This window comes from Strix uralensis, chromosome 17, assembly GCF_047716275.1.
Source record: "Strix uralensis isolate ZFMK-TIS-50842 chromosome 17, bStrUra1, whole genome shotgun sequence".
Lineage (NCBI taxonomy): Eukaryota > Metazoa > Chordata > Aves > Strigiformes > Strigidae > Strix > Strix uralensis.
In genome coordinates this window covers 8379627-8403724 of record NC_133988.1, presented here as the reverse complement: position 1 = coordinate 8403724, position 24098 = coordinate 8379627, and the positions used below count along the sequence as shown (strand labels likewise).

Below are 24098 nucleotides of genomic sequence, written 5' to 3'. Positions count from 1 at the left end.
GTTAATAAACATAATTCAGCCCTATTTTCTTCCTATGTCTTTTACTTGTTCTCCATGTGAGTGTCTTAAGAAAAAGACTTTACCGTTTCTCCATGTTTAGCCCACCTATCCATTAATCCCTCTTAGAGTCTAGCTTTGTTAGTCTTGCTTTTATGGGTACGAGGAGAATATAGCAGGCACAGCATAGCTGTTTCTGAGCATATATACAGCTCATCTTTCTGCTTTGTTCTGACTTCAATACCTGGCTTCTGTCTTTGCTATGGAAAGGAATGTGGAAATGAATGAGCTTTTTAAGTATACTTTCAAGTTTTCAATATCTAGTTTGGGTTTTACTTTAAAATCTACACTAAAATTGTTACTCTGGCTAAAAGAAGAGTAGCTATTCTTACATTTATAAATGTAAGACAGGTTGTTTGGCAACTGCAGAGGACAGAGAATAAATTTAACTGATTTGTAAAGCTTTGTGATGAGAACATGTGCCAGCACACACCAATTGCTAACTGCAGTCTACTATTTATAGATTCCAGCGTGATATTTATCCATCAATCGCTAAATGCATAACACTAAATCTGTTTCTGGCAATGCTACCAGTGCATACCCATATCAAAGTATCACTCTCAGTATATTTTACTTTCTAATTATACTATGATTTTGTTTAGGGTGCCTGTTGAGGTTATACTAGGTATTATAGATATGCAAAGTTGTAGACAGTCTTTGCCTTGAAAAGCTTAATAGGTATGTATACAACACAGACCTACGGAAACATAAAAGAAATAACTGCTGAAGATGACTACTACACCACATCTGTGAACCTATGAGCATGAAACATCTTAGACCACATTGACTTCCGTTTCATTTCAGTTATACTATATACTGTAGATACTAAGTCCATTGATTTAACATTAAAGAGCTTAGAATGCCTGATTCAGAATGTTACCAGGAATTTTCATATTCAGTTCTTTATTACTAAGCTGATTTATAAGTGTAGAGGAATCCTCTTTAAGGATAATTGTGAGTCAAATTCCCTTTGCTCTTGGTAGAGTAGTCTGAGTGAGGACATGGAAACCTAATCTGTTTTCTGCCTTCCTCTTGTGCTGGCAGTTTGCAACATCCTTATCTCAGTAAAGCTTAGAATAGAAGCTGTCTTCAGCATTTGCGGAATTACTTTTTGAGTGGTAGAGAGTGTTCTCTGACTGTGATGTAAAGGCGAAGGTGGTTAAGAAATTCAGTCTGTGTTTCAGAAAGGAGGGGAGGGTTGAACGTCAGCTATTTTTCTCCAAAGCTTTTCTGTGCCAGTAATGGAATGGGTAAGTAGGTGCTTCAGATACACCACCAGGCATACAGCTGTCTCCTGGGCAGATCTTGTTTGGTGAAAGTTGTTAGACTCTGGGAAAGTGTTAGTGTGGTAATATCTGTGGTAGCATCTGTGGTAGCGTAGAATTGCTACATTTCTGAGTGTTGTTTCTTCTGTTTTAAGCTCACGTGTCTGAAACGACCTTTAGTTGTCATACATGAGCTGTTTGACAAGTCTATCATGGACATCTCCTGGTAAGTTGATTTCTGCTGTTTGTTGCAAAAGCCAAAGTGTTGCTATCAAGTGGAAATTCCTTAAAACAGTACAGATTGTAGCTGTTGGAACACAAGTAATTGGTTCCTGAAGGTTTTGGTTCTGCTGCAACATCTTTGATAGTAACATTAGCAACTAGTGTGTAGTCACCTGAGATTGTGTAACACTGAAACTGAATAAAAACTAATGTATTTAGAACATGATGCAGTAAAATATCTGTGGAATGAGTTCCTAGTTGTTTTGATTCTCTGAAGTTTTTTCATAGAATTGGTCTTTTATAACATGACTTGGTGAGTTTTATGTACATTACATCTATGAAAAGTTATTGCACTGTACAGTTATGGCAAATTCTAGGCCAAATGCGTAAGGACACAATAAACCAAAAGCAAAAGTCCTTTTTTTTAATGTTTTATACATACTCATTTATACACACACATATGCACTATTCACTCATCATTTGCATTGCCTCAAGGTTTTTCATATATAAAAAAAGTAAATGCAATAGCTTTTGTTTTTAGTAAAAATGTAGCTATACCGTGTTGTTGCAGCACCATGTTGAAGGGTGCAAATTTCTCTGTGTTGAAGAGTCCCAGAGGCTGATCATGTAGCAAGTCTCACTGAAGTGATAATGAACCTGCTACAGGCAACCACACCCCATCCTCCAACCACAGGACATAGCAGAAGGGCAAGTGCTGAGCTTCCCCAAGAGACCACAGGACATCTTTAGTGATTTGGGTTGGACAACCCACTTCCCCAGCAGTTTACTCTCCCAAATCTTGTTTTCCTCTTTCTGCAGTTAGTGGTACTCTCTCCTCTCCTGCTTTCTTTCTAAGGCCTGGCCATAAAAATGCAGAAGTTAATAGTTCTTTATTCACTGCAAGACTTGGATAATAAGGGAGAAATAACCATGAGAGCACTCAGTAAATGGTATTAAAAAAAAATACTCTGCACCTATGCTTCAGGTGATTTACAGAGTTAAGGGTTCTGTACAAGAAAACACTACTATTTTTTTCATGATGGGCACACAGGTAATTACATAGGTTGTCTTAATTCTAGCACTTCCTAACTTTTGAAATTCTACCTTAATAGATGTAACAATCGTAGTGGTTTTATGCTCTAAATTTTAAAGCTTACAATTGTGTAACTTCCTGTGCCATGTAGATTTTGCCATGAAGCTTAGTGAAGCACGATAAAAAGTTTTCAAAACCAAAACTTTTTTCTTTCATTAACAGATTCAGGCTAGAAAGCCAGTAAGTGGAATATTTCATGAGAAGTGCTGCTATTGTTGTAGTACAATAGCTTGGAATATTTTGTTTTCCTGTAGTGTTTTTTATTTCTCCATCTGCAATTTGCACATTTTTCATGGCATAAAGTCATTGGGAGTAATAGCTGGTTAACATTTTGCCATTTCTGAGGAAATGGTTTTGTGGGATATTTGAGAGACTAAGTATCATCAGGAAGCTTGTTATTTTATATCCTGTTTACAAATTGAAATGTATGGCTAAAATGTCAGTAATGTGGAATGTTCCCAGGAACGTGCTCCACTCTGAAAACAGACTGAGTAAATTCAGAGAAATCTGATACTATTATATTGTTACAGCTCTCTCGTTTCTGTTCTAGAATTTTAGACTTGGATCCATCATCATAGTATCTGAACATGGTTATGTTTTCATGGAACAATTGCTTGGATCCAGAGGTCAATAGGAGCTCAGCAATTTTGTCTGCTAAGCAAGCAGAAAACTCTCAAGATTTTATCATTTTCTAACTTGGAGTAGTGTTGATTAACCTAGTTGCATGGTGCTGAGGCTAACTTCTCTGGATGCGATGCTATCAGCCACCACGAAAAGAGACGTTTTCAAACACCTGTAGCCATGATGTATGTAATATATTTTTAAGCCTTGCTGGAGTAGTTTGGATAGGACTTCAGAGTTCTGACTGTTTCCCTTTCCTCTTCTGTTGTCTGTAACAAGTCTCTGCAAACCACTATGTTGCTGTCTCTGTGAGCTCTATAACTGGAAGTTACTGGGTTAGTAGTCAAAGCTCATTAAATATTTTTTTCAAATGTGCAGTAATAGCTTATATATGGAAGGTTATCATTCCGTTAAGAGTAGAATGTATAATTTCTCCTCTCTCTCTCTCTCTCCTACCAAGAAAACCTTTTGAGACCTCCAGGAGAGTGTTACAATATATCCCCACATACAAGAACATGTGCAGTTTGCTTAAATACCCAAATAATGAACAATAACAGAATCAAACATATGTTCTTGCCTGGTACTGTTAAGGGAGAAGCCACTGCCTGAGCATTCACACACCAATCAAGGAGTCGCACCCACACCACCCGAGTCTTGAACTGGGAGGACTGGAGTCCCTTTGCAGCGAACGACTCCTGTGAGCCAGCGGGTGCCCCTTGCAACTCCTCACACACACACACACACGTACCTGCAGGTGCTGCTGCTTCCCTCCGGCTCAACCCTAGGTTCCCCAAAGCAGAATCAGGGCCTTCAAAATAAAAAGCATAATTCATTCTGTCTGTGGTGCACAAACCAGCCCAAGCTGGGGGCCTCTGGAAAGGGACCCCACACACTGACCTTCCTGGGCAGTTATACCCTTACAATCTCAGTTCCCGCCCCTCACACCATAGTCTGCTCCAATAGTCATATTCGGGTCTGGGATCATCTTCTCTCTTATTGGGTCCTTTTTCTTGTCCTAGGCGGGTTTTTTCTCTTTCCTGTTTTTTAGGCCAGTGGTTACTACGTCTCCTTTTCCTGGCCCAAACTGGTTCTGGGGCTTTCCCAATCTCATTCCTCCAATCAGAGAACAGGTCAACGTTAAGCAAAAATGTTAAGCAAGCTACGAGTTCTGCTTTATCATGAACAACTACTTTTAAGTGGCTAAACAAAGTCCTTAAAGCCCTCCAAAACATATTAACAGCCTCTATAATTTATATACATTCCTGTGCTATTATAGCTTCACAATCTTATCCCGATATTGCCATGGACTCTTTAGGTCTTGTTCAGGTGTGGTCCGCACGCTCGTGTCGTTCAGCTTTGCCACCTTCTGCAACAGTACAGAGATTTTTGGACTGCTCAGATGCACATCTTGCTTTCTTTTTATTGCTGTTGCTTCAGGTGATGGAGAAGATGCATTTACCCAACATATAGAGCTTCTCTCAAGAGAGTCTTATCCCTTCTCCTTCCTATTTTGTTTATTTGGACTGTGAGCTCTTTATAGGAATGGACTATCTGTTACTGTTTCCCACGCATGATGAAGCTTCATCCTCCATGGGCCCCAAGCAGCAGTTTATAGGGCCTTAAAAGAAGTGTATCGATTGCTTATCTGCTGAAGGCCTCTTTCTTCACCCAGCTACATTAGCACAAAAATTTTGTACGTCTTGTGAAGCAAATATATTTGTAATTTTCTCTCATTGTTCATTGTGAACACTATTCTCTTTTACCCCTACATAAAGGTTTTCATGGTGCTCATAGTGCCATGAGTAGGTGTATTGCTCTAATGCCAACTTTCTGTGTGCAATCTCCAAAGGAATACTGGCACACGGACTGCTGCTCTCCATCACCCTATCTCCTTGCTGTCCCACTTCTTTGGTTCTGTCAGTAGTTGTTGTGATAATAAATCTTATGCTTTCTACTGAACAATTCATTGTATTGCCCCTTTGCATCAATTAAAGAGATTGAAAACAAAGATGGACCTTTATTTCCTTCAGGACCCTTAATGGACTCGGTATCCTGGTGTGTTCCATGGATGGATCAGTAGCATTTTTGGACTTTTCCCAGGATGAACTTGGAGATCCGCTCAGCGAGGAGGAAAAGGTACAGTAAGCACTCAGAGAATTTGTAATCATATTTAAGGGATGTATTGATTCAATTAAAATATTGGACTATTTATAGCAGTATGTAGTGACTGATTTCCATATTGCAGAAAAATGTGTTCTCGTCTACAAATCATTAAAAAAGAGTAGTCAAGAAATGAATTTGTGATATTACTTTCTATTCTGGAAAGAAAGTCTATTTGGAAAACATCCACTTGCTTACACATCATTATACATTTGAAGTAATTATTTGGCTAAGGAAACAAGGAGTGGGTGCTTCAAAACACTTTAAAATTACTCTTTGACTTGCATATATGCAAGTCTTTTTAAACTGATTGCTGTTGGCTGTTTTTTCCTCTCATTGCTATTAGCAACTAAGGCTTTGAATTCCAATTATTTTACATATTGATTTAGTGTCAGCTGAAAATGTAAAGGAAGAAAAAAATCTGTAGTGTATAAAGGATACAGAGGGCATTTGCATTTTATGGATTCCATTAGATTTGTGTGATTCCAAACGTTATAATTAGTGATGTCATGCTAGCAGTTGTAGCCACTTTTTTTGTGTGATACATTTTTAATGCCTACAGAGCAACATTCATCAGTCCACCTATGGTAAAAGCCTAGCTATAATGACTGAAGCTCAGTTGTCTACCACCATTATTGAGAACCCAGAGATGCTCAAGTATCAACAGAGACAGCAACAGCAGCAGGTGGAGCAGAAAAATGCATCAATTAGGGAAGCATCTGGGACTGCGACAGCGGCTCCCAAAGTGGCAAGCATGGTGAATGGGGAGAGTTTGGAGGACATTAGAAAGGTAGGTGTTCTTGGATAGTCCCTTTATGGTGTCAAGTAGTAAGCTGATAAATATCAAACTGCATATGATAAAACCAGTTTCTGCTTCCTTATTTGTGGTGAATGGCACCTTTCAACCCACGAATGGTCCAGTTTACGTTACTGGGACTTGCTGAAAAGTTAAAATGCTTTTAAGCACAAGTAAGACTGTGTGGAAAAAGTGGTGGATATTTCTATGATGGGTGCTAAATTCTTGGTCTGCAGAAAGGAAACCAAAGGTAGCTAGTAACAGTCAAACTTTAGAACTGTGCTTCAGTCTCTCAATGGAGGAGGTGGAAAGCATTATTTAAGTCTCTCCTAAACACAGAACACAACGTTTAATGAGGGATTCAGTGCACACAGATGAGAATGTTTCAGACTTGACTCTAATGTGGAGAGCGGATTACATACTCCACAAGTGTCTCTTCTACAAATGGATAGATCCAGAATTGGAAACGTGTGCGTTTAAAAAGAATGTATGTTATGATACAGCCTGAGAGCAGTAATCAGAATTCTGTAGTACTTTGTAGTATATGAACTTCTACTTAAAAAACACCTGCTATTGGTAAAAAAAAAATTGTGGTATTAAAATACACTTGTATTAATAAAAATGTAGCTTGATTCTATTTATGCAATAATAGTATGATTTGAAGACAGTAAGGGGAAAAAATTCTTTAACAGATTTTTGATGAACATTTTTCAACTAATAAACCTATTCTTGCCAGTTAAAAAAAAAAAAAGCATTTCCTATTTATCAGAAATTAAAATGAAATATATTTCCCAACAGAATCTCTTAAAAAAACAAGTTGAAACACGAACAGCAGATGGTCGGAGAAGGATCACGCCTCTCTGCATAGCTCAGCTGGACACTGGGTACGTTTGGAAGTTGTCTTTAAAGTCCTTCTTTACCTTTTTGCACTTGCTGGAAGTACCTTGTGAATACTTACAGAATCCAACTTATGTTTTCATAGCTATAAGATCTCACTTGTAATAAATAAGACTGTCATTATCTACCATTATAGATGAGTGAACAATACTGTATTGCAGGTTCATATCTACATTAATGCTGGCTTTAGCATCCTTTGTGTGTGACAAACAATAGGTTATATACGAGTATCCACATGTGGAAAAGGGAAGAATGGAATAAATAGTTAAAAAAAATTGAAGAAGAGTAATTTTAAAGTGTTTTTGAGAAATGTATTTTTTGTTTGTCTTTTTGCTTAGGGATTTTTCTACAGCATTTTTCAATAGCATCCCAATATCTGGATCGCTGTCTGGCTCAATGTTGTCTTCTCAAAGTAACCAGCAGCTCATGTCATTAGATTCTAACGCAGCAAATTCCCTTAATACTTCAAAGCCTTCTGTAGAGCCAACAGCAGCCAGTATAAAACCAACAGATGATGCAGCCAATAAAGATGGGTCAGTATTTGCAGTTTTGTTTTTCACTTATATGACTCTGTTTAGTTTTTAATTCTTGTTTACAGTTCTGTAATCAAGCAGTTATTAAAGTGCTTTCCTTACTGCAAAACTTCAAGAATCTAACATTCCTGAAAACACCAAGATTTTATTAGTATTTGGTTACTTTAAATAGTGATAAATCAGTAATGAATAAATCCATATGCATAGTTCTGGAAATAAACTTCAATGCAATGAGGTATGCAATTGATTGCTAATGCTCTAACAAATTGACTTGCTTATAGATTACTGGGTTGCTATTAGTAAATAATAGAAGGTTTTCCAGCAGTGGAAGTAATGAAGTCTGTTTTCCATCAAATTCTGTCCTCTGTCCTGTAGATCTCCTGTCTTCAAACATGGTAATACTTCTTCCCTGTATAACAACCCCATCAGAGCATGGTGACATTGACTTGTCAATGCACATATGCTGATTGGCGAGTGTGTCTTTCAAATTAATTATGGAACAACTAAATTTTACTTGCTTTTCCCTCAGTGGTATCACTGACTTGGTTTCTTCTCCTCGGTGTGTTCTTTAAAGCATTTGTAAGAGCACAGTGTCATTGGAACCTTTACCACTCCATCAGATTTAGTTTAAATTGGCCACAGATTAAAAAATGAGTGGGTACACTATGAGAAATGATTGACAGATGAAACTATTAAGTGTCCTTTCCTTTGGAAACTGGACTTCTAACAGCTTTTTACTACAAACCAGTTATCTTAGAGGAATTCTTTCTTTCAATCCATTCTCCGAATGAATTGAAAAATCTCTAAAGTAAACAGCTATTCAAATAATAGATCCCTGGAATGCTTTAGTGTGGGGAAAACACATTCCTTTGCCTTAGAGTTATGCTTGGAAAGGCCTAATAATTAGTTTGGATTCTTCAACAACAAAATCAAAACCTGGCATGAATTGTTTTGGCACAAATTGGTTGATAAACAGTGGACTATAATCTTGTAATGGAAAGTATTTGGTAACTTGAACAAGGCCTAAAACAGGGAACCCCAGTCATCATTTAAAATAGTGATCCTTTCCCTTTGGGTACGTAAGTACCAGCTGAAACTATTATTTCATTCCTGAATTAAAAATACATAATGAATGAATTAAGCTCTTTTGATCTAGATATATCCATGTGGCTACATGAAGCTCTTAGCTCTGAGATGTATCATAAACAGCTTTTGAGAGTAGTCAAAGCTAGCAAGATACTGATGCATAAAAGGGAAAAAGCATATCATAATTCATGTATGTACTTGAGTGAAAGGTTTTCAATGGTTTGTAGCCAATATAATGAATGCTAGCTAGTTGTTATGAGCAATGTAGGCTACCAGTACTAGACTTCTCTCAATCCTTGTTTTCCTGTCTCTGTTATTGACAGTGTAAATGCTACCTCTGCCTCAACTGCTCCTCCTGCATCGTCTTCCTCTGTATTGACAACTCCATCCAAGATTGAACCTATGAGAGCATTTGATTCTAGATTTACAGAACGATCCAAAGCCACCTCAGGGACTGCTGTTGTAACAAATACAAATCAGACTGTTGTGGACAGGTAAGACATAGCCTGGGGAGACAAAAATGGTAGTAATAGAGAGAGTTAAAATGCTGATTCTCTGTGGTGTGGATGTCATGGTGCTGGCACTCTAGAAATTCTTTTGGGTCTCTTCCACAACTGGAAGGAAGCGGGCAGCTACAAATAGGTAAATTCTTTGCTGGTGTTATCCCTTTGTACGTTTGTCTCTGGCATTTGGGTTCAAACAGACTCTTCGAAGTACTTTGAGTTAAAACTATTCTTGCAAGAGGCTGTGTGTGCATGTGCCTCCATGTGTGGCTGCATGCATCTGTGCTTCTAAGAAGACAAAAATAACCAGCCTGCATCTCTGTACAAGAGTGAGATTTACTTCAAGATAAATTACCATACATGTCTGCAGACAGCCTATCATCATAATAGCTGCAGTTATATTTCAGTTTTATGCCTTGAAGGCATGCAGAGAAGACGCTTTGATTTTAAGGGGTTTTGGCTCTGGATCCAGATGATTTAAAAAAAAAAAAAAGAAGAAAGCCTTTGGTTTTGTGACATACGGTGTTATGGCATAAGTATTCCTCCTTCACCAAAACAAACAATAGAAAAAATAGCAGTCTTGAGAAAGAAGTATGTAGTTGCCCAACTTACTATCAATAAAATGTGTTTTTACGAAGTACCTCATTTTTATGTCAAAGGGTTTAACCATACGATGCAGAAGAAAGATGTATTAAAATACTCTCATAATTGCTTCTCATGTGTCAGTAAAGTATGGATAAAAGTGTATTGTTTGGCATAATTCAGATGCCAAAGAAAAAAGGTTTGGATTATGCAAGATATTTCTAGGAAGCCGAGTGGTTATGGAATAAGTGGCAAAATGTTGTTGTGAATTAACCAGCTATTGGAAGGAATGGGAAGAGTATGATTAAATGACCTATTTTAGGGTATAATGGTTAAGAAAAGAGTTCACAGGGGTTTGTACTTTGTCATCTTTAGTTATATTGTATTCCTGAAATGGAAAATGGAACAGTGAGGTCATTTGTATGGTTTGCAGATATGCATCTTACTTACAGTAGTCAGAACTGAATAGGACAACTTTTGGGGATAGACAACAGAATGACAAATGCAGTTCTGCATGAGTAAGCAGAAAGTGTAATGTCCATTGGAGGGGAAAAGATGAACTACTCTTGCATCTCACAGAGCGCTGAATTATTTGAATCAACCCAGGGAAAGAGATCTGATTGTAATTGAAATTGAATGCTAAAATAAAGTTGTTATTTACAGGTTTATCCAGTTGCTAACTGCTAGTTTGATTAATTTTTTTAAAGGAGAGAGTATGTCTGATCAGCTTATGTATATCTTGCACATTGTACATTTGCAGAGGATTTGCCATACCTCTTCGGCTTCCTCCTCTTGCCTTTGTGCATTTTGAAATAACGCTCAAACAAGGCTAAGAATATATTTTCTTACCTATAAGAATGCAGTGTGTAGGATATGTGGCAGCTTTTGGAATCAGCTTATATAAAATGTGCAATTTTTTTCTTACTTGCTCAGGCTGAAGGATCAGAATTTAATTAAAGACAGTAAGCCCAAGGATATTCTGGAGAGCAGCAGTGACAGTGAAGAGAAGATTCCAGCTGCTAAACCACTCAGTGCACCCAAACGGAAACTGGAACTTGAGGGAGAAACGGTAGAAAAGAAGAAAAAAGGAAGGCCTCGAAAAGACTCCAGACTTGTACCAGTAACTTTAACTGTTCAGGTGAAATAAACAAGATTCATTGTGTCTTTCAATGTTCATTTAATAAAGTCAGTTCCATGTTGACTTGTTTCATCAGGTCAGGGAAACACAAGTAGTGTTAGTCCCTCAGAATTTTTAGCCATTCCTCTTCCTTGTCTTTAAACTTACTCTTTTTAAAATTTAAGATTATAAAAAGTAGATGCACATGGTGTTGCAAATGTGTCCATCCTTTATATAAATATGCAGCTACCTACTGAACTGTACCAGCATGCTAAGTATTGATAGCCTGCCAAACAACTGTGTAGAATAAAATGAAATGCCATCAGTTTTTGGTGTTCTCTGATGGAGAGTCACCCAAGCACAAGAGAGTGACTTGGATACAATGACTTAAATGGTTATGAGTTCCCTAGGAACTGTGAAATAGTAAGTTGCATTAGAGTTTCTATAATTTTAGGTCATATAGATCCCTCTGTTTTCAGTATTCAGAGCTTAGCTTTTCCATGCAATATACCAGAATTTCCATTAATTAGTTGAGTTTAAAAGGAGGGGTGTTATTAAAAAAAAAAAAAAGACCACATCTAGTTTGTTTGGGATTTTTTAATTCTTAGAAGCTATATTAAAAAACTTTTATTTATACAATTAATTGGAAAAAGATTAACATTGAAATTGGCATTATTTGGAATTTTTTAAAAAAAAGTCTCTTTCAAATCAATCTATAAGATCTTTGGTTTTAACTTTTTTTCATGGAAAAATTTAACTACTTTTGCAATTATTTTTTTTTTCCAGTCCCCAGCTACACTGGCTTCTGAGAAGGATGCTGCTTGCATCTCTGCACCAGCATTAGCACTTAAACTGCCAACCCCAATCCCACAGAAATCATTTACTTTGCAAGTAAGTGGACTATAGGGAAAAAAGTTTAATACTTTAAAAAAATGCAGGATTATATATATATTTATATTCTTCAATTATTCAGATCCTTTGATAAATTAACATTTGAATATGTGTATTTGTTCAAGCAAGCAAGATGGTCTACTTCAGCTTCTAAGAATATGTCTATATGAGAAAAGTTAATGACAAATCAGCTAAAAATAGGACACTTCTGAACTAGCTAAACTTTGAAGAGGAATACCTCTGGTTCATCAGTCCCTCCTCCTGGTTAACCAAAGTGTGTTGTAAAGTTAAGAGTATTCAACAGGAGTAACCGCTGCATTGTTATTACAGTTGTGTTGGTAGTACACTGCTGAAGAGAAAACCAAGTATTTTCTGAGAGCTCTCTGGAGGTACTCTACATCCAAAGAGACTGGCAAGTAGTATTGCTTTAGGTATTTATGAAATAATTTTTCTGCGTATTTAGGCTGTGGTAGTCTGGTTCTAATTGCAAGATTATAGGGAGACTGGGCACATCTAGACTTGATCTGGTGCCCCTAATTATGAAGCAGACTAGCACAACCTTTCTTTATTCTTATGCTCCAAATACAGAGAAATTCTTGGTGTTCTAGCCAAGACTGATTTTTCAGAGGTCTGCTTCTTTTCAAGTCTCACAGTATATCTTGAAGCCACTTTAAACAGAGAATGCCATACTTAAATCTGTTCTTCAAAGACGACATTGTTTTGGATCTAATGGTTGTTGCTGCTTTTTTGAGTAGTTCTTTTCCTTTTCCAAAAAGTATTCTATTTTACTGTATTTCAGGTAAGTTCAGATCCATCAATGTACCTTGAAGTGGAGAATGAAATGACCACAGTGGGAGGTTCAAAGCTGAGCAGGTTAAAGTGTAATCGAGAAGGAAAGGAATGGGAGACGGTCCTCACCAGTCGAATTCTCACTGCGGCAGGAAGCTGGTAAGAGTGTATATTTTGAAGAAGGAGGATCCTGAAGGCCAGAATACATTTTTAGGGGCACAGAAGTGCACTTTACAGGAAGTTAATTATGCCTAAACCCACATATTTACAAATAAGTAGAGTAGGTATTTTAATCTACTTATTTAGAAAAGTTGGTTAACTGGATCCACTTCTGTTAGGGATTTTTGTGATTCTTCGTGCTTGGCTCAAGACGTCCTATTTCTCCTCCACCTAACCTGGTCTAATACACTGATGCTTTTTAAACTCTTACCCTGTGGAGTTTTTTGTAGGGATTCTGACTTCTTTCTGTTGTCGACTGCTATTGTTGGTTTTATCATCCCCCCACTGTAATTTTTACACAATCTTTCATAATACATGTTTTGTGGATAAAAATATATACTGCTCTTAGTCTTAAGACCAGTTTCACTCCAAGTATTAGCTCTATGCAGTTTTAAATCATCACAGATTCTCATTAGCCAGTTACAACTATTTTCTTATATATTTACATTTCTCCTTTAAATTTCTTCGTTAAAGTTGACTAAATCATGGTAAGTGACAGTTGTTCAAGTGCTAGATATTGAAGAATTAAACATTTGAAACAGGATGTTTTGAGATGTAGAAGTATTTTCCTGAGTCTTTTGCTATTTTTAATCTTTATTTTTCTCAACTTTGCTTAGTTCCAACCTCAGAGTTTAAACTGAAAGTATATTTCTGAAGCCTGAGCTGTGTCCAGGTCCAAAAAAGAAGCAGATTTTAAATCTAAATACAAGTACAGGCCTGAAGAAGAGCTTGTATATACTCAAAAGCTTTAGTGATATTTCCAGCTAGGCCCCTTAGTCTAACACAAGATACTGTCTTTGCCTGCAAACCTTCTCTTGCCCATCTCCTTAGACTATCATAGTTATAATCAAATTAGGGAGGCATGGAATGTACCTGTGTATGTATATATGTACACACACAGATTATATATATGTATATATATAAAAAATATATGTATATTAAAAATCTGACTAGTTTTTGACGTTTCTTCTTGATACCAAGGAGTTTTTTAAAAGCTGCAATAGTTACCTTTTGGGGAATTAGTGCAAGTTGTATGTTAACTTAAGAAATCAGTGTGGTTTTATGCTACTCACATTTGACAAATTGTAAATGTTTCTTTTTGTTTGTTTTTTTTTAGTGAGATTGTAAGTGTAGCCTGTGAGAAACGAACATTGTCAGTATTTTCAGCTTGTGGTCGTCGCCTTCTTCCTCCTATAATATTGAATACACCTATTTCCACCCTGCATTGCACAGGTTCTTACATCATGGCTCTCACCACTGCTGCTACGCTCTCTGTTTGGTAAGTGCCATGTTAGGCTGCAGCAGCTGACTGGGCTGATTTTTATAGGTGACTTCAATTGTGTCAATGTATTGCTGTTGAAACTTAGACTTAAACCACATCAGGCCTGAACACAAGTCCACTTTTGGGTACAACATGAAGAGTTAACTGGGTAGGACTTGAATCCTGTTTCTTCTCTGTTCTAGGACAGTCCATAATACTGAATTTGTTTCTAGAAGGAAGATAAAGGATCAGCTAGAAGTTACTAGTTTAAACAACCTCCCTAGAATAGGCTTGTCATGTATATGGAATGGATTGGGGGAGGCAGGTAGGAGAAATAAGGATAATTCCATCTTCCATCATACCTAACCAATAAAGTACATGAGTTTCAGAGTTAGAAGTACTCTAGCCATCTTCAAGATACCAAGATAAAAACTGCAGTAACTTGTTTACAGCGGTTGAATTTAATCTAATGTTTTATGCAAGTCAGAGCTCCTAAAGGAGTTATTTGGATCCTTACTGTTTGCTTAGCTGTAATGAGGTTTCCTGATAAAGAGCCATAAAAGTTGTTCTCTGCTATTGACTTCTGTCTTGCCATAAGGGGTTTGAGTCTGCCAAAATAATTTTGTTGGAGCAATGAAGAAAATGTCAAAACAAACAAAAAAACTCCAACCAAACTCAACACCCCCCCCCAATTTGTCATGAATATTGAAGAAGTGCATTTGTTAAACAAATCTGGAGCTTTCAGTTGTTTGTAAACTGCAGACTTGTCCTTTTGTCTTTTTCAGGGATGTTCACAAGCAGACAGCCATTGTTAGAGACGAGTCTTTGCAAACAATATTTTCAGGTAATAAAAGGGGTCATTTAGTTACCAACCTTTGAGCCCACCTGTACTGTTTAGTGCTATTTATGAATATGCTGAAATGATACAAAACCCCAAAAGCCTGAAAAAATTTTCCTTTGTTCTTGCGTAATAAAGGAAAGTTGAAATACTGTAGAAATAACTTAGTTAATAATATCAGCAGATAACAGACTTGTACAAGATTCTGTAGCTTATTGTATTCTGACTTGCTTCTGAATGTGAAAATTCAGTGTTGTGAAAATCACAAAATAAATATTTAATGTAAATCTGCTATTACAGCAATTTCTCTGTGTGTACTTTGCATGTTTGTTATCTTAACAATGAAAACCAACTGATTATCTTCCAATCGGTTATTTTAAAATTTTCAGTTTGTATCATTGCCAATATCTGTCACAAAACAAATTATCAAAAAAGCAGTGTCTCAGAGCATATTGGCTTCTATTTTAGCTTTAATTCATACAGTACTAATCAAAACTACATGGAGAAGTAGTTGTACTAGCAGTTTGCAAATGTCTTCATTAGAAGTTACATGCACAAACCCTGGGTCTGGAATATGCTGGGAAATGAGAGACTCCAGCTATCCCACGTATATACTATGTTCTTGGAGAGCACACTTTAAGTCCTTCTTTTCAGAATTGTAACTTAATGGGAAAAAGACAGATGAAGACTCTTGGGTTACAGAAGACACGGCAGAATTGCTGAAGATTGCCCCTAGATATGGAGAAGTTTCCAATTAAGGCCATGTTCTGTATAAATTGCAGCATCAAGATTGATAACGTATTTTGCAAAAGAGTGATTGTAATGCTGCTGCACTAAGCCTGGTGCTTACCATCCTTATCTTGTGTCCTGACCTTCCTATCAGTGCTTGAGAATAACATTGACTGAACCTTTTTCAGTGGGTTGCTATGACTGTTAATTAATGGTGGATAGCATTTTTTACCATTATTAATGTTATGCAAGACTCCAAAAGAAATACTTTGGTCTGATTTGACTTGTAGGAAGTGATGCAACTGTCTCTCAGATCTTGCTGACTCAGCATGGTATACCTGTAATGAGCATGTCTGATGGAAAGGCATACTGTTTTAATCCTTCTCTGTCTACATGGTAAGTTACATATTATTTCCTGCTTTTACAATTTAGCTGAACTGCTGACGTGTATTCTGATTTACTGTTTCACTCCATATTTTGAAGGTTAGTCTGAGTAGGATCACATGCCAGACTTGGGATTGCTTTCGTTCACTATTATATGTCTAGGCTTTAGTCTACTATATCCTTATGATTTGTTATGTTTAAAATAAATTTTAAAAGTTATAAACTACAGCTTACTTTCTCCTACACGGTACATACTCTTTGATTTATTAACAGACACCTATATATACTTTTGCTGATGTACATCAGTTGAATCTGTCAAGCAGTTGACAATGAATAAAGATAATCTAGCCTTACAATTTACTTTTTTTATATAAAAGAATGCGGTTCTGGAAAATTTGTCAAAACAATATTCAGAGTTTTGTTGGGAGTTCAGACATGTTAAAATAATTGTGCTCGGTTTCCAGAGAAAATAAGACCTATGCACTCCCATCCTGAATGTGTATGTGACTGACTTTGTCAGTCCCCATCACTCCTTAATATTTTTTTTGATCTGATGACCAGTCAAGTTTGAAAAGAGCTCTTTGTCTCCACGATGTAAAAGTTTAATGAAGATAGTAAGTCAGGTAGGGGAGGAGGGAAGAAAACATTATACCTCAGAGAATTCCCATGGAAGAGTCATGACTGATGTCCTAAACACAAGGAGAGGCTGGGTAAGAGTCTGTGCCTTACTGGGTGTCGGATAGGCTTTCCCCATGGATTCTCTTACTTCTGTCGAGGCATAAGTTCCTATTAAAAAATTCCCATGACTATTTACAGTGTCTTTCCAAAAGAGATTGTGTTGTCTTTCTAAGAGGAAAAAATATGTTGCAGTCTTAATATAATTGTCGTACTTAGTGTAATGAGCGTGCTTGATGAAAGGGCTTATTGTTTTAACTCCTACTTAGAATAATTGTTATTAGTCAACTACTTGATGTGAATCCTTTGGAAAAGAAAAAACACCTTATTTGTTCTTTAGATAAATTAAGAAATTATGCAGAAATTTCCCAGTCAATAAGCAGGGGACAGGCTCTCAGCCATAATTCTGAATTTGTTGTCACTTCTTATTTTGTACCACAGCTTTGGAAATACACAAAAGAGCAACCCCTTTAGTCATCATACAAATTTAAACATGCTAAAGCAGTAAAGGGTATTTACTGGGAAATATTTGTGCCATTTTACCTCTGAGCTGTCTGGAGGTCTAAACTTGGCGTTGGTTTAAGCCAGTGATTCCCTTGGCATCTCAAACCAGTGAAAATTATATCGTTGATTAGCTGTGGAAATGCCAGCTATAACTGTCAACTCCCTCCATAGGAAGGAATAGCTGTAATGTGTGGGAAAGATTGTCAATGTGTGTGATCTGTGATGACTTGTCTGGTGGGTGGGGGGACCTGGCATGAGATGAAATTAAGTTCTTAATGAGAAAGTCATTATCTGCATTCACTCCAGTCTTCGTTCTGGGGCATGACTTCTTATTAGATGTAAAATGACAAGTAGAAAGTTCATTTCCTTCAAAACTAATGCTGAATTGTATTATACAATTAGTGTTGTGGGCTTTGGGGGTGGGAGGGACATTTCTATGACAGCACAAGAAGAATTTGGACATGGAGTGGAAACAGTTGGGGTCCGTGGAATTCTTGAACACCTCGGTGATATTTTTTTGGTTATCTGTGAAAATAGAAGTCAGGCTTTGAGGCAGAACAGAGCTGGATCCCCTGATACACTGCCTACTCTCTTCAAACTTGTTTTTTGTTCGTTTGCTTTTTTCAGGAATCTTGTTTCTGACAAACAGGACTCTCTAGCACAATGTGCAGACTTCAGGAATAGTTTACCATCCCAAGAAGCCATGCTGTGTTCTGGGCCCTTAGCTGTTATACAGGGACGAACATCAAAGTACGCACTTACTTGCTTCATTTGATCAGCATGTTTGTCTTCTTTTTATCCTATTATTTATTCATGTGCTTGAATCAGTGAGTTAATTCTTAAGATGCTAATAGCTCTGAAATTATAAGTAGCTCATACAGTGGTGTTTTACACCTTTGCACAAGTATAGTCTGTACCTTAATGTTGTTTTGACATTTGTCTGGGGGGCAGGAAAGCATGCTCTAAACTTAATCATTTTAAGGCTTCCCTTTATTGGGTGGGTAAAGTATTTGACAATTCTGTACAGGTAATATTTTGATTAGCTAAACTGAATTTCTTAGATTTTACATATTAATTTTTAGTTTACCAGCTTTCTGAAGTAGACCTACAAATTTTGAGTAGTTAGTTGTCCTCAAGGGATCTATTTAATAAAGTCTTTGAGAAAGTTGAGTGATTAGTCATCTAATGCGTATTTTTAACATCTGAAAATACCACCAGGGAACTGTGTGAGCCAGAGCAGATTCCTGTAGGTAATTTAATAGCCCATCTTCACCTTGATTTGAATTAGATTTCCCAGGCAGATTTCTGTACTATTTCTGTCCTTCACATCTGAGTTTAAATTTTTTGGTGAGAGAAACTGTATAGAATTTTAAGATTTTTATTGCTGTTTTCTTGGGGGTGTGAGGGGAATTAATAGGAAAAATATTTGAAATCCAAGCAAACAACACTCTTTTTGAGAGAGAGAAAATACCAGACTGAAAATTAGTGTTTTTTTCAAAAAGGAAATCATTGGTTACTTTTTCCAAGTTAGTTTTCTTATGACAATACATTTATTTTCAAGAAATACTTTCAATGCTTTAGGATAACTTTACATCTTGTGTTTGTTTGTGACTTTCACCTGTGAGAGGCAAAGAAAGGTAAAGGCACTCATCTTAATTACCTATAAACATTTAGGAGCACTTGGTCACTGATAAGCATGTGTTTTTAAAGAGAAGACAGATGAAAGGAAGAGAAAAAGAACAGGAGGCAGAAAACCCTCCGTGGACCTTGATACGTGTAAATGGTCCAGTGTGAGGGAAGTTTGCTGTGAAGTGCTGCCTTTGTCATCAAAAGCTTGAACTCTGGAAGCACTAGGTGCCTCTGAAAGATAAGTGTAGAATAGCTTGTACTCTGAAAATATGTATTTCTTAAACTAGTATCTGATTTTATGGCTAGCATGTTAATTTTTTGGTTTTGTAGTTCAGGAAGGCAAGCTGCAAGATTGTTCTCCATGCCTCATTTAGTGCAACAAGAAACAACACTTGCATACCTGGAGAACCAGATAGCAGCAGCACTTATGTTACAATCCAGTCACGAATATCGCCACTGGCTCCTTATCTATGCACGGTACCTAGTTAATGAAGGTGAGACCTGCCATGATGTGTTACTTCTTTGCAGCTCTGATGGACTTTTAAGAAACACTCTATACATGTCATGTATATGTGTGATTGCACTTAACGTTCTCCTTTTAGCACTTGGCTTCTGGACTCAGTGTTTACTTAAAACCAAAACAAACTGCTGAAGTGCATTTGCTTCCTGTAGTGCTCAGTACTCAGGAATCCTATTTTGACACACTGAACAGATCATGGTCTGGGGAAACAGTGCCATCTGCGGACTTCAGTAATAGGAATTGCATTGTAAAAAAGTCCAGTGATGTGTCAGGCGTATCATATATATTATGTGTCAGCAACTACAGATGTTTCAGAAGAACCAGCAGCACCTTGTAAAATACGTAATGTTCCTCAGCCAGATGATGATTGCTGCCTGATGTGAAATAGAAGGGTTGCTCAGTCTCTGACACTTTGTACCACAGCACATTAAACTACAGGGGATTTGCTTGTGTTACTTGCACTTTATACTTCTTTTACGTTCTAAAATTTCACCAGCCTGTATTGATGAGCTCCACAGGTTAAATTCTGTGAGGAAAGAAACCCACAAGAAAGGGTGCTTGTGTCTATTTTATATTTGAAAACACTATATCTCTATGCTATTATGTTAAACAAGGTTAATCAACTGACTTTATGCTTCTTGGATTCTAAAGATCTCTGTTGTATCTCTGCTTGTCTGCATTCCAAACTTAGTAGTTCTCATTGTATTAATTCAGCCTTATTCCTCACCATGCATGATTATTTTACACAGAGGGAGGGAAATGGTTTGTGTTAGGCCACCAAATAGGTGTTGTCAGAATTAAAATTGAGCTCATTAATACTTGCCTTTTGACCCCTACCTTTTTTAACAAGAGAGCTTGGTGAACTTCATATGATTCTTTCTGTCCTTCCCCAGTGGAAATTAAAATGTTCATCTTGGGTCATATGTTAAAGAGTTATAATTTTAAAAGTCTTCACTAATTGAGAACCTCTCTATTGTGTGTGCAGGGTTCATCTTGTACTGCACAAATGTCACTGCCTCGCGTGTGTGTATACACTGGATGTCACTGCAAATTCTGCTTTGCCATACGTGCATTATTGACCCTTTATTCCTATCATGATTTCAATGTTTAGTGAATTCTAGTCCATCAAAATATTCAATCTATCATACCTTGATTGGCAAGTTACTCTTGAACAGATGACTTTGTACTTGCAAGAGAATTCCCCTCTCTCATATTTGAGTGGATAAAGCTGGCCTGGAAACTGTGTGTGGTTTTATTAAAGGTTTTGTTTTACTTTTTTTTTTTTTTAACTCGTGCATATTAATGGATCCATTTTAATTTTGTTATAAGCTCTTTTGCTAAGGGTTTGAGAGATCTCTTCTAGTTTAGTGATATTTTAATGTTTCAGAAGATGTCTGGTTGTTTTTTCATTTTTTGTTTGTTTTTTTTTTTACTGCTGACTCCAGTTTTCCAAATTCATATATTGCTATTAAATGCAAACTAACAACTTTTCTCCTTCACTGGTTTTCATGTTGTGGCTTTCCAACTCTTGTGATCTCTCTTTTGTATTAGTTCTCTGGCTGTTGAAGACTGTCAGTTTTCCAATGTTTTGGTTTTTTAAAAGCTGGTATCTTTATGTGGCAAGAAGGGAGTAACCGAGATCAGGGCAGCTCTTAAAACAAACTGAAGTAACTACTTCAATTTTTCTCCCTATTGTAGATCATCTTTAGTAGTGTTTTTGGTTTTGAGAACTTAAAATAAAACCCTTCAGAACTCTGAAGTAAATCCTTCACAAATCATCTTATCTTTCCAAAGATTTGCTGTCAAAAGAATAATATACTACTTCAGAAATCAATGGTTTGGGCTTTATTGTAGATATTTGTAACTCTTTCTTGAATGTTGTCGGTTACATTGTGGAGAGGTTCTATATAGCGAAATGCTTATGAATGTGATTTTATTTCTGGTAACATTCAGGGTTTGAATATCGTTTGCGAGAATTATGCAAGGATTTACTGGGTCCAGTCCATTACTCAGCTGGAAGTCAGTGGGAATCAACAGTTATGGTAAGTCCTGATAATGGTTTAACAAAGAATGAGGAAGAGTTCACCATGAAAATTACAGGACACGGATAGACAATAGAACTTAAAATACGGTTAAACTTAGGGGCAAAAAAGCAATCTTGTCTTATTTTTGCTGACCCTGGAACCCTTTCCATACTCTGCTCTGATCTCATAAGCAGGCTTCCTCCCATTGCACTTGTATTCATTTTGTGTGAAACTGTAGACAAATGCTTATTGCCACAGTCTCAACTCTGGTGCTGTCTTGAGTATCACGCAGATGGAGCAGAGCTGCATGTTCAGGTCTCCACATTCTTCAGACAGCTCTTTTGAAGTAGTGACATGCCAATGAAATGTCTTCCCTTCTCAGAATCACGCCTGGAGTCTGTAACTGCAGAGGCTGCACCTTCAGGAGTATATAAGTGTAAAGACAGTTTTTATTCTGGGAGTCATGTAAACAGAGTAAGAACATGAAATACAGAGATCTTTCCAGGCAGGAACAAGGGCATGAATCTTAAACAGCTCTATGGAATATATTGATGATACCAAGTAATACATTCTGAGGATGCTTTTGTGGTTTTTGTGCAGGGTTTACGAAAGAGAGAACTATTGAAAGAGCTTCTTCCTGTTATTGGACAGAACCTCCGCTTCCAGAGGCTTTTCACAGAATATCAAGAGCAGCTAGACATCTTGAGAGACAAGTAGCATTTCCCCAGATTTTCCCTGCGGGGCCTGGTCCGAGAGAAACTGCTGAACAGCATTAACCAGAGACAGAAGAGGAGCGAGAGCCCGGTCAGTAGGGACACTCCTGAAGAGGGCAGTGCCGTAAGGGTCCCAGATGCTTCAGGAGTGACCTGCTTTAGTTTTTAAAGAAGCTCACCAGTGGATTCGTGAAAATGATGAGTGGATGAGCTAGACCGTTTCCAAAGTGAAACTTAACCATCGAAGCTGTGGCCTCTGTTTCCATGGAAAGTCGTGGATATGTACTTCAGGGGGGTCCTTTTGGATCTGGATCTCATTTTAATATCAAAACTAGCTGAGAACTGTTTGTGGGGTTTCTTGGATGTCCTGTGAAAAGCACAGTACTTCAGAGTACACTGAACAGCATATTTAACCCTGTTTAGGGTTTTTGCCTGAGGATTTATTGAGGCTCAACACTATATTAAATTAGATGAATGAGCCACGTAAAAAGAAATTTCATAAATATTAAGGTATTATGCAGCCAATAGACTCTTTCCTGTGAATATAATAATAATAATAAGAGGCTGTTCTAACACATGGACTATTTTTGTACTAGAATTTGCTAACTTGTAATATGGAATTTTATTTGGCCGATAATCAGGCTATCTCTACGAAGTCATCTTGTAGGAAATGGAACTCTAATTACAAAAGCTATGTTTCAAAATAATTCTACCAAATTAACATGTCATCATCTGGTTTTTAATTTTTAAATGTTTGTAAAAGGCATTTTGGGGGGAGGGGGAGGGACACAATGGGGGTGGCTCTTTTTGTAAGTACAAAAATAAATGAACATTGCATTGGTTTAAAAAACAAAAAGCAAAACCATGGTCTTGAATTATTACAAAGGGCACAGGAATCTCCAGAAATGTCAATGCAGGCTGAATCATGTTAACATGTCTAGAAATAAATACCGTCTGGGTCATCTTTCTTCTGAAAGCATGATCAGACAAGTACATGTGATCTGCCTAGAGCAGCTACAACATTTTCTCTTGAAGCCACATCTCAGCAGAAGGAGCAGGAGCTGTGTGGGAATACCCATTATCTCAGGCAACACAAAGCAAAATGGGCTCCCCGACCACTGCCGAAAGTGGTCAGCGCTGCAGCAAGAAACGAGCTTTGTGCAGTTATGGCCATGCTCCTTTGTGTGGCGTTTTGTAATAACAACGTAGCACTGGTGCCCTGGCAGCAGTTCACCTGTGGAGTGGTTTTGGAATTGCACTGAAACCAAATCAATCGACTTGTTTTCCTCCCCAAAGAATGCTTGGTGCTGCGAAGGAAGCAAGTGTGTGTGTTGGTTCTTTCCAGGACCTACTATTCAGGTGTGCCTCAATTTATTGCCTTACTTCAAGATGGTTTTGTGTAAGTATTGAAATGTATTTAAACTCTCATAAAAGGGCAGTTTCTCCCCTAAACTTCTAGCAGAAACAAACAATATCCTTCATCCTTAGCCAGGACAATGACTAGCTGTCCTATTGTGGACTTTGGCTGAAGAGGACTGACCCTCTTCAGAGAGGCATTCCTGCAGTTACATGGTTGTCAGGATCCTAGAGAGGGATGTATTCTTTAACCCTCTAAATGTGGGGGTTTGTTGCTTCCCGTATTCAATCACCAGACCCGACGGACACCAGATTACTTCTTTGTACAACAGTCTCATCTGCACACTGGCTGAAGTGTCTTGAAGAGCAATAAAAATGTGACTTAGCAGCTATTCTTCAGTATGGCATCAGTGAGTTTTCAACAAGCAGTGGGAAATGTAGCAGCAGCACGGCTGTACCTGATGGGGAAAATGAAGGTGATAAGGAGAGCCACCCAACTTCCCTGACCTCTAGTCCAAAAAGTTTAATAGTACTGTGACAACCTGTCGTGGTAGTGCTATGAATGATTCATATGCTACTGCCAATTAGTCTACACTCATGGGAACAGGCGTTACATTCCTCAGAGAATAGAATC

The 24098-nt window shown here is 37.4% G+C and overlaps 1 protein-coding gene across 2 annotated transcripts in view; it reads left to right on the top strand.

The window, feature by feature from the left end:
- HIRA (histone cell cycle regulator) overlaps window positions 1-22911 on the top strand; it is a 39284-nt gene extending 16373 nt beyond the window's left edge. For both annotated transcript variants that reach the window (XM_074887787.1, XM_074887786.1), the window contains 16 exons: window positions 1478-1548; window positions 5289-5394; window positions 5981-6208; window positions 7013-7098; window positions 7450-7644; window positions 9054-9224; window positions 10749-10953; window positions 11719-11823; window positions 12623-12771; window positions 13949-14110; window positions 14878-14936; window positions 15950-16055; window positions 17850-17972; window positions 19182-19345; window positions 21325-21413; window positions 21996-22911. In XM_074887787.1, the coding sequence (XP_074743888.1) occupies window positions 1478-1548; window positions 5289-5394; window positions 5981-6208; window positions 7013-7098; window positions 7450-7644; window positions 9054-9224; window positions 10749-10953; window positions 11719-11823; window positions 12623-12771; window positions 13949-14110; window positions 14878-14936; window positions 15950-16055; window positions 17850-17972; window positions 19182-19345; window positions 21325-21413; window positions 21996-22112 (2136 nt within the window). In that variant the 3' untranslated portion in view covers window positions 22113-22911. The remainder of the gene's footprint in view (window positions 1-1477; window positions 1549-5288; window positions 5395-5980; window positions 6209-7012; window positions 7099-7449; window positions 7645-9053; window positions 9225-10748; window positions 10954-11718; window positions 11824-12622; window positions 12772-13948; window positions 14111-14877; window positions 14937-15949; window positions 16056-17849; window positions 17973-19181; window positions 19346-21324; window positions 21414-21995) is intronic.
- The last annotated feature ends 1187 nt before the right edge of the window (window positions 22912-24098 follow it).